Raw genomic sequence first — 11,030 nt, forward strand, 5'->3', positions numbered from 1 at the left:
CTCCCAAACTTAAGAGCAAGATTATCAACTATCACAATCATGTAAAATAAGATAAAGATCAACACATTAGATCTTGCAAAAAATATCAATGTGTAAAATTGTTTAATCAATTCAAAAATATACTCTAAATAACGCTAGCAAAAAATAATTTAAGCTCATCCAACGTTCGATTGGAGTGTGTGAATAGTCACTTTCAATTATCATCTAAATTAGGAAAAAGTTGTCAAGATGAAATTTTTTTCAAATTAGCTTCAACTAGACCCTTTGTGGTCAAATATTTCATTTCCCACTCGTGAGATTTGCACTCATTAAATAGATATATTTCTTCTTTTTTCCAAGGTGTAAATCCAAATGTTGCACTCCAATCACTCATTTCTTTTGTCGCTCTTGTTTGGTTGGGTCTAACCGACAATCTCAACATCTAGTCATGTAATGATTCTCCAATAATGAGTGCTTCCAAATACAAGTGTATACTAAATAATTTAAACACACTAGTTATCCAAGCTCAAATATCAAATGCAAATGTATAACAATAAGTTTTTTTTCTTTATTTTTTTAGCCAAATCTCATGTTTTACCTCACTCCCTTAAATTTTCTTCTTAACCTTTGTAGCGAACTTTAGGTCGATAACTCCCCCGTTATTTAGGCCAAAGGGTATCGGAGTTTGAGATACTTCTACGGACTTAATAATTCAACTCAAAAAAGCCACGGAGTGAGACCTAGGATTAAACAAGTGTAATAACATTTTTTTTTTTTTGGTTTCTTGTTTTATTTTTTTATCTATTTTTGTTTTTTGTTTTAAGCACAACAGAAATGGGGTTTAGATCCCAAGTATATGGTCATTACCTAGCTTATATTTGGCAAAAAACACTCCACATAAATATTTTCAGTTTGCACGGAATCATGCACTTCTACATAATGTCTCCATCAATCAAAAATTTTCACATCTAGATAACATTAATCATGACCATTGTGCTTGAAGTAATGTGGGATCTCACATGGATAAGCAAGTTTTGAAAAACTTAGGCACAAATAGCATATTTGGTCATGCATAGCTCATGAATCAATAACAGTTTCAAACATCGAACCATGCTAAGTCGGCAAGGCTATCTAACGTGTCAACACAAAACACAACAATTTAAATGCAATTATCCCCAAATTTAAATCGCGCATTGTCCTCAATGTGTAAAGAACAAGGTAAAAGAGAAGAGGAAGGTTAATGAGACTTCCCCAATTATATATTTGTGAAGAAGTACCAATGCTTGAATTGGACTTGGGATTCTCTTGATGAACTTGTGCATGTGACCTTTTTGTATACCAATTTACCCTCAAACTTGAGAGGAACCATAGATATATAAGACTTCAAAAATTACGTACGAAAAACAATGATAGCTAATCAAATAAAAATAAGAAAAATGCATAAAATTAATTAAAAAGATTAAAAGTTAAAAAGTTTGGTTGCCTCCCAACAAGTGTTTTTTTATAGTCTTTAGCTCGACTTTGGTCATTGAATTATGGGCACCTAAAGAAAGCTTTGAATGCCTTGCCCATTTTCTTCTTTTGACTTTTTTCGACTTCTTCATTTGATCTCCAAAACTCAACATTACCCATTTCTATATAATAGGATTTGTCTTTTCTATCCAACTCAACTTCAACTATAAAGATCTCTACATCCTCATCGGGCTTAATCACAAAATCAATTTATTGGAAATCAATCAAGTCGAAAGAATGTAAGTCGATTTTCTCTTCATTGATTACCACATTTTCGTTTAGCTCCGTCGTGATTGATTTTTCATTCTCTTCAAGCCTTCTTCAAATGTTGATATTTCATCGACTTGAATGATTAATCCACAATCAAACTCCACAGGCAATGATAAGTCTTTCTTATTAACTTTGTCAAGTGGATTATACCCTCACTTTTGAAATTTATCCCAATATTTGTAATTTCTCACAAACATGTCATATTCATCCAACTTAACAAGTTCATTATAATACTTTGCAAGGACCCTTTCATTTAAAAATGGAGGACTATCTCCCAAAAATTTGATGTCCTCGCCCTAGTCGTCAAGTACATAATCTCCCTCGAGCATGTAACTTTCATCGGAATTGTCCAGTGCTTGTTTTCGACATTTCAAATATTGTCAAAACCAAATAAGTTTCAACATTGAGGCATCAGTGCACGAATATAAGCATTGCCCTATACAATGCATCGCTTAACAAATTTCACATCTTAGACCTTCAAACATATATCCATAGTCAATATAGAGATTACTTATTGCAAAAAGTTTTTTACTTTACCAAGGTTGGAATAATGCAAAATCTGAAAAGTATAAGGAGAGAATACAAACACAAGATGAATTAACAATATGAGGGTTAGCTAAAATATGCAAAGATAAAAACAATTCATAAAAAAAACATATAAAGAAAAATTGTTAAAACTAAAATTAACTAGAGTGGTAATCAAAGTAGAGACACTCCCCGACAATGATGTTAAAAACTTGTTCGCTAAGAAAGTGCAAACCACAAGTGCACGGGTCGTATTCAAGTAATAAAGTGGACTTTTTGAATCTGAAATATCAATCGCTCGAAGAATGTTTATTTTAAATTATACAATTTTAATTAATTTAATTCTAACGATAAAAATGAAACACAAACAGTTTTTTCAAAAAACCTTAATTTTTGTTTTTCGAGAATTTTTATAATTCCAAATTTTCCAAAACATTTCACATATAAATATTTGCACCGTTTCACGAAAACCTGGGATTGTACATTGGAGAAAACACTTGCATCCTTTAAAAACAGACAATCCAATCTTCATCATTTTTGGCAATTGAAAAGCATGAAAACCTGAAATTCAAACCCCAAAACCAAAAGCTTCCAAAGGATCTGTCAAGAGTTGAAGACAAGGGAAGGTGACCGAAGTTTCGGTCGTTAGAGAATGGGGAGTTTTCAGGGAATTCACAAGAGATAGAAGAAATAAAAAGCCGAAAGTAGGTGCAGGAGAACCCAATCCAAGAGGGCTTTAAGAAGTACAGTATAGGAGGTCAGAAAAGAATGTGTGTGGGTCTAATCTGGCGGTACTGTAAGTTGTGTTTGTTTATAGTGGATTCATACTTGCTCATGCTTGAAGTTTTACCCAGTTAGGGTTTCTCCATCATTAAATTCTTTGTGCTCTTTACCTTTTAACAATTTTTTTATACTGCGGTAATTCAACATAGTGAATGTGAATTGGACTAGACTAATCAATAATCATACCTTGCTGCGATTATTAATTGAGATTTGTTTAAAATTCCGTGCAAACACCTACTCCCCCCTCTAGATGTTATTTGGGTCGAACTATGTAACTTTTAATAATAAATTAATGAATTCAGGAAATTACTACGTATCTTAAAACCAATGTATAATACAATATGCCAGCTAATTATTTGAACTAAAGAAGATACTATCAAAATACTTTAAATAAAATTTTGATTCTCACTTTAGGTAGCCTTTAATACAGATATGGCTATATATATGTGTATTAAAATAAATAATTTACGTATTTTAAATTTTAGCTAATAATTTTTTGAATTTATTTTTATTTCATGAAACTTACTTGTGAGTAAATTTACATATGAAGTTTTTATACTTAGCCAAACATGCAAATGGGGAGAAGGCCAAACTTGGACGAAGTTTTTAATGCGATTGAGCCATTAAGAGTGCATAGTATGCTATTTTTTCTTTCTATTCATGTCCATTTGGTCATCTCTCAAGTTCCAACCAATAATGTATGGAATATGTATATATATATATATATATATATATAAAAGATGAAATTATTAAGTTATCAAGTAATATTTGCATCTTCGCTACCGTCTATTTTGGTTTTTTCCCACCTCGATTCTATTTATTTTCTTATTTGTCTCACTCATGCAATCAAAGTTAACAAATTTAACACGAACCTAATTGTGTACACTTTAGTGGACCATGAAACGTACAAATATATCACGTATTTTCCTTTATTTGTGTTACACCCTTGCAGTTCCATTTAACCCGTAGTGGAAAAGAGAATAAATTTTCCTTAATACAATTGAAATTTGGCTTTCGTTTTCTCGAACACCTGTTCTGCTATGATGGCCTCTTTACCATCGGCTCTTTTGATCTCCAAGTTAGACTTCTGATAAAACCCAGTACCTCTCAGTGCATCTGCAATAAAATCATCAAATCCAATGGCAATGGCAGCTTCCGCTTTGGCTCCATATACCAACCTCTGCTTGAAAAAGCAAAAAGAAAAAAAACATATGAATGTGATGCAATCCAATCCAACTTACCAAACATGTCATAGGGTCGAAATGATAATAGTATGCAATAAGAAAAAGGTGATTCGCTGACTGAACCTTAATTCTTGAGAGATGGATAGCACCAAAGCACATAGGACATGGCTCACACGAAGCATAAATCTCACATTCAGAGAGCTCAATTTTGTTTAGCTTTTTACATGCCTGGAGATGGATCATTGAGCAAGCATGAGATGACAATTTATAGAGTGATAATGATATAAATCTGCAAAGCATCATCTCGGGAAGTAAATGGATGACATTTTTGGTATGAAGAACATTGACCATCAAATGCAGGTTTAGACAAAATTCAATACTCTCCTCAACAACTATTTTTTATTGGTTAGTTTGACCAAGAAATAATCCGAAAATGATTAAAACAAATAAACAAAATATTTATTTTAATCAAAATGCCCAAGGCCCTCATAGACTTCTTAATATTCGCATGGGATATGATTCAAACCGCTGACCTTCCGTGTAAATTCCATGCATTTTACCACTCGGCCATCTATGACTATCCCAATTTAATTATTTCTTTCAAGTAGCCTATTTGATGTGTATCTATTATTTATTTTTGAAGAGCATAATTTTATCAAGCTCCTCCAGGCTAAAAGTTTACCATCTTATCTCCTATAAATATCCATGAAATCTTTTCTGGTCATAGATGTTCCGTTCATCATTTCCATGTTTATAGATGATCCAACATAGATTGCCGTTTAAAGATTTCTTGTCAGCACATACGCATGCAGAGCACCAAAATATAATTCAAAAGTGCTATATCATAAACCTAATGCCTGATATACTAGTGTAATATAACAGGAGACGGAACGTTCCCCAAAAGTTTTTGAAGATTTACATTTATAAAAAGATGGGTCTAATCAGCCATTGGATCCACAGTTCCAGATATTAAAATTTGCTTGGGGGGGGCGGGGGGGTCCTATATGGTATTATAGTATGTTAGACACGGCGCTAAAAGAAACAATCAAAATTGAAGATGTGGTTAATCAGGATTTCCGAAATAAACAGGTAAAACAATGTTTTCCAGCACTAAGCAGAAATCAATCAAAGAAAGAAAAATATCATAAATGAGCAAATGGTAGCCGTTAACATATAAAAACCACATTGAACTTTAAATAATTGAGAAAATTCTAACCTCTCTTATTGCTGTAACCTCAGCATGAGCTGTAGGGTCAGTGTGCTTCAAAACCATATTGTGACAGCTTACAACAACTTCATCATTGCAAACAACTACTGCACCGAAAGGACCTCCATTTCCACTGTCCACTCCTCTGTAGGCTTCTTCAACTGCCTTTGTCAAGAATTTGTGGTCTCTATCCTGAACAGCTGCAACAATCACAAAAGTAGATAAATGTGATTCAATTTATGTGTCCATAATTTTCACAAAGCATAGCACAGTTGAAGGAGTGATATCTTAAGCATGACATCAGAGGAAGAAAAATGAAAATGCGATATCAATTAACCATAAGTACATCTAAAGGGCTACGTCAAATTGCAGGTGCTACTAACAAAGCCAATTGTATTGTCTATCAGCAAATACTGGAAGCATTATATACAAAAAGGGTAAAGAGAAAAGAAGAATAATGTTGAACGTAAAACAGAAAACAACATACTCAGAATATCATCTCACTATTACACAATTCAATATGACATTGTCCTGACTATTTCCAATTAGCTCCTCAAACTGTGTTTCCCAATTTAGCTCAATCCAGGCCTATTTCTTCCTGGAAGAAACAAGCCACTGGATATTTTTTAACTATCCCTATTAGTGGCTTCAAGTCTTTTTCTTTTCCCATCCCCATTATAAGAGGACATCGCATTTCTTCTTATGGGAGCATTATTTAATCTCTGATCAAAGTGCCGGGGCCCCATTCCATGTAAATATCTGTAGTTAATATACATCCTATTGAGGCTACATTTACCTCGTAAAAATGTGGGATTGTTTTCTCTTGACGACATCATCTTGGCCTCCATTCCATCAATAGGAATGTAAATAAACAACAAAACAATAGAATCTTGACTGGTAAAAAGAATTTCACATGTATCCATATCAACTTCAAATGGAAACAACACTGCACATAATTGCTAAAATCTCACTGTATTCCAATTTGAAACAAAAAAGACTAGTTACACACAAAAGAAATTGAGTTTACCTTCCTGGTGACCAGCAAAGGCAGAAGCAACAGAAATAGTTCCATCTTTAGCGTCAATAACTGATATTAGAAAAAGGAGAGTCAGCTAATGCATCAAGCATCTCAATAATGTTCATAATATTCAAGGTGAAAACTGATAAAATCCATTAGAACACAAGTAGAAACTACAATCTAACTAAGCATTAGTGATTTGCAGCAGCTTAGAGAGCACGCCTGAATTGGACGCTAGAAAAGTAAACTGCATATTATTATTATTACTAAACAAAAATGTAAACCTTTACATCTTTTAAACACGATTAATGCCGCAAGGGAGGCAAATAACTACATTGTCCAAATTTAGCTTGTGGTGGTCACCTATATATGATCCAAATGTGACTAGTCTGATTAGCAAAATAGTAACATCTTATATTAGCATAAGCCTCTTGGGCACTCATAATGAATCAAGACTAATTACCAGCCATGATGAAGTTTTTAAAGAACCATAAATTACCAGTTTACGCCTATAATAAATCTAAAACCATGACAGTCCGTCATTTGCTCAATAAGCTCATCAGTCATCACGTAGCAAAAAGCCCTGCATGGTTTAAAAACTATTTGAGGCTTATGCAAACTCCAAAAACCCGAATCTTTAAGGCCATTTGAGAGGCATATGTCTCATTTTACTAGAGGCTTACATCTTGACTTAGTGAGACACCTCAAGCCTGAGTTTCAAGCTGGCTAAGGTGTTCGCCCATTTGCCTTGCATTTTTCAAACATTTAATTAATGACCTTAGCCTTTTGAGTTATTTCTTTATAACCTAAAATGTTTTACAGGCCTTTTGTTTTCTTTTTTTTCTACCTACACTGAAGGAAAATGGGAAGGAGAATACACCATTGCAATTGAAGGATGACAATAACAAATGAAAAGAAACTTATAATGAGGATGTTAATGATTCCATTATTAATAGTGATGATATAAGAAATTTCTGAGTAGTCATAATTACTAATATTCGAACTTATTATTTTCTATTTTCTTGATCTATTTTATGTTTGATTGTATGTTCGACGTTGACTTTTATTAATTAGATTTGTGATGGACTATTTCCAAGGGTTCATGGCATATTATGAACATGTGTGTGTGTGTGTATAATTTTTATTTTTTAAAAATATTTTTTGGACTCTTTTATTGTTCTATCTTGAGGCTAACACCTCACAGAGATAAAACACATCAATACCCGATTAAGCCTTTTTAAACATGGAGACCTCGCAATAATGTCTATTGAAATTGTACCTAGTCTGTTATTATTGAATTATGGGCTGTTTGACAAGGCTTTTGTAAAGTAGAAAATTGTAAGAGTCTAATAAGCGGCTTTTGAGCATATTTAGATAATTTTCTAAAAGTGTTTTATATAGTTAGAAGAGCTTCTAATGGAAGCTCATATAAGTTAGCTTCCTTAGGAAACTCTTCTACAAGAAACAAAGCAAAAGGCCTTCCAAACAGCCCTATAACTCATAATTGAGAGAACGTTCCATGGGTATCAGAAGATTATAGATTCCATCTAAAACGAGGCTTGTGCTTTTACCTCAATTAGTCCATGAACTTTTTATTGTTGATTCAAAAGCATCTATTTTTCAATTGCAATTTCAAACTTCCAATTCGACAGCATACAGCTCAAACAAGAAAACCGCTGTTCATATATACATAATTATGTTGGATCTAGATTAATTGTATAACATAGAACCTGAAAAAAGAATCATGAATCTGGGCTTAGTTTAAGAGTATAAACTTTTCACTAGTTCGAATCAAAAAATTCTTCTGGATACCGGATCAGAAGCTTAAAGGTGGTCCTAATTAGAAAGGTCCACCCATCATTATGATCTAATTCTGCAGAATCTGGATCAATTTCACATCAAATAACCCCAAAAAGGGATTAATGACTCAGAAAGAGATTAATCCACTTCATGTGAAAATTCCAAGAAAATATCAAACAACATTGGACATCACCATCGCGCACTTTTATTATAATACTTTTGACACGAAAAAATAGCGAATCTCATTCCGGAAAAGAATAAAAGAAAATGAAAGAATATTCACAGCGAATAATGCAAAAGGAATACAGTTACGAAAAAAATTTAACAGATTCCTTACCATTAGCTTCTTCCATAACGAGACTAAAATTCAAGAATTGGGTATTCTTTAGAAATGGGGATCGGATGAGCAATAGAGTTGGAGAAGACGTGAAAGCGAGGAAGAGAAAACTGATCGGTCCACGTCTCTGTCTCTCTTATATATTATGGAGTCGGTAGCATATCAGCATATGCGCGTGATAAATGAACGAAAAAGCAAACGTTGCTCGACAAAGTGGAATGAATTTGAATAGGGGATGGGATGGTTTTTACTTTTTAGCCCCTCTTTGGTAGTTACTCTTAGCCAATTTTTAAGACAAATTCTTACCGTCACAAGCCACTTGTTATTTTTGACTGGACTCAGAACCTGTTTGGAAGTAATTTTGAGAATTAATTTTTTGATCGTTAGAAAAAAAAAGTGGGGTCCATTTGTGAGAAAAGAAGTCAAATATGACGGCTGGAATAGTGAAATAACGGTCAAAAAATCAATTTTTTTGGGTAAAAAATCTCTCCCAGACAATCTGTCAATGAAATTACCAATTTGCCCCTCAAAGTAAAATTCATTCTACTTTAAGTAATGGCAATTCAGTAAAATGAACCTCGTGTAGTGAAAAATTAGAGCACAATTAGAACCTTTTTTATTGCATTTATTTTTTATGAAAATATCAATTTTTCACCCAAATTCTTACTTTGAAGTGTTTAATTGCTAATTTTTCATTGAAAATATTTGTCAACTTTTGAAAATATATCTAATTTTCTTTCCTTTTAAGGAATTTTTTTTCCGGGGAAATAGGTTTTTGTTTTTCTCAAAATAAATAAAATATTTTCTTTTCTAAATGATATTTTTCATGTCAAACAAATACACTCCTATTAAAATCTGGTCACAATGCCTACCATGTAGGGAATTTTATTTATTTATTTATGTGGATCAACCATTTGTCTTGACTCCTTTAAGCCCTTATCGAAAACAATAAAAATGTGAGTTTTTTAATTGTGATTTTTTAAAAAATATGTGATTAAAAGTAGAATAAAGTTTTGGTTTATATGTAAAATATTTTATTAAGAAAATTTATAGTTAAAAATGAGTTTGAGGAAAAAAATTTGGATAAATTGGTTATCAAACAGGGGCTAAATCGACAATTCACATTGAAGGAGTTCGAAAATTGTCTTATTGGTATTAATGTTTACGATCTCAACTTCTCTATGTGAGATGGTGATTCCCGCTACTTATACAATCCACGTTGACTTTGACTTTGAAAAGATGAGAGATGGGATTCTCACTACTGTACAATACATGGACAAGTCGTGAAGCATAAAATATTCAAAAGGCAGGCACCTTAAAATTGTGTTACACATGCTCCTCCTCTCCTCACAAGTTTGGCTGTGCTTTGAACATCTACAGAGATTTTGGATATAGAATATGTCGAGGACAATGGGGGTACACTAGCGAGTTTGTTCAACATTAGTCGATGAAATTATTATAATTTGTGATTTTGAGACTATATACTCTCAATGATAAAGTGGGATAATTTTGTATTTCGATAATTGTGACCGTAAAAATTTACCAATTTTGTAATTATCGTGATGAAGAGCTACAGAAGAAACGACGAAGATTGTTGGGGAAATTGCTAAAAGAGCAAAATAAAAATAAAAAAAATCAAGATGACAAGATAATCTTTCTTAGATGGAAAAAATACAAAAATGAAAAGGAAGGATAATTTGGCAAAATATTACAATCGTTCATTATCTATTGACACGTGTTGCTCTTGTAATTGGTACGTGCTAGATAAGAGAATTTGTAAGTCCTGCGTTTCGATTTTTCTTGTTGTCTTTGTAGTTTGTACGGAGAGTATAATTGTGGAATGCTAAAGATTTGATTGTTAATTTTCATACTATGATTGTGGGTTTGGATGAGCAAGATATTCTAACGACTGTACATTTTTCCATCTAGCATAGCATATAAATCTTTGTGTTATTTTTTTCGATATTAACATTTCTCATGTAAATCTTTGTGTTATTTTTTTAATCGACCTTTATACTTTGTGTCTTCTTATTATTTCTACGAACAATATCATATGAGTTGATCTTAGTTTCCAACATGTCCCATCGCATCCCCCAAAAATTTCTAGTTGGAAGACATGGAGATTAAACTACTAGTATGTTTGACTTGTCATGAACTATTTTCGTGCCTATTTTTATTATTCATTACTTATAAGGACTTAAATAATATAAAAATATCTCGAGCTTCCAAAAAGTCATATATATATGAAATTTAATGAACATCGGTGTTCATCTTATCCTAAACATTTGAATTAAATTCGTTATCCACTAATAAATTAATACGATACATTATCGATGCTTAGTATAAGATGAGCAACGATACTTATTAGATTATACATATGCAACACAAAATACCATATATACAATTTTACAGAAC

General features: G+C 32.5%; 1 protein-coding gene across 1 annotated transcript; it reads right to left on the reverse strand.

Moving 5' to 3' along the window:
• Positions 1 to 3,910: 3,910 nt before the first annotated feature.
• Positions 3,911 to 8,825, reverse strand: LOC111394803 (guanine deaminase-like). The gene is made up of 5 exons (XM_023020802.1): positions 8,616 to 8,825; positions 6,488 to 6,547; positions 5,470 to 5,660; positions 4,377 to 4,481; positions 3,911 to 4,249 (listed from the first exon to the last, which is right to left on the reverse strand). Exons 1-5 carry the CDS (start codon positions 8,629 to 8,631, stop codon positions 4,061 to 4,063), a joined length of 561 nt encoding a protein of 186 aa, XP_022876570.1. The 5' UTR covers positions 8,632 to 8,825; the 3' UTR covers positions 3,911 to 4,060.
• Between the last annotated feature and the right edge of the window lie 2,205 nt (positions 8,826 to 11,030).

Source organism: Olea europaea, chromosome 5 (genome assembly GCF_002742605.1).
Source record: "Olea europaea var. sylvestris chromosome 5, O_europaea_v1, whole genome shotgun sequence".
Classification (NCBI taxonomy): Eukaryota; Viridiplantae; Streptophyta; class Magnoliopsida; order Lamiales; family Oleaceae; genus Olea; species Olea europaea.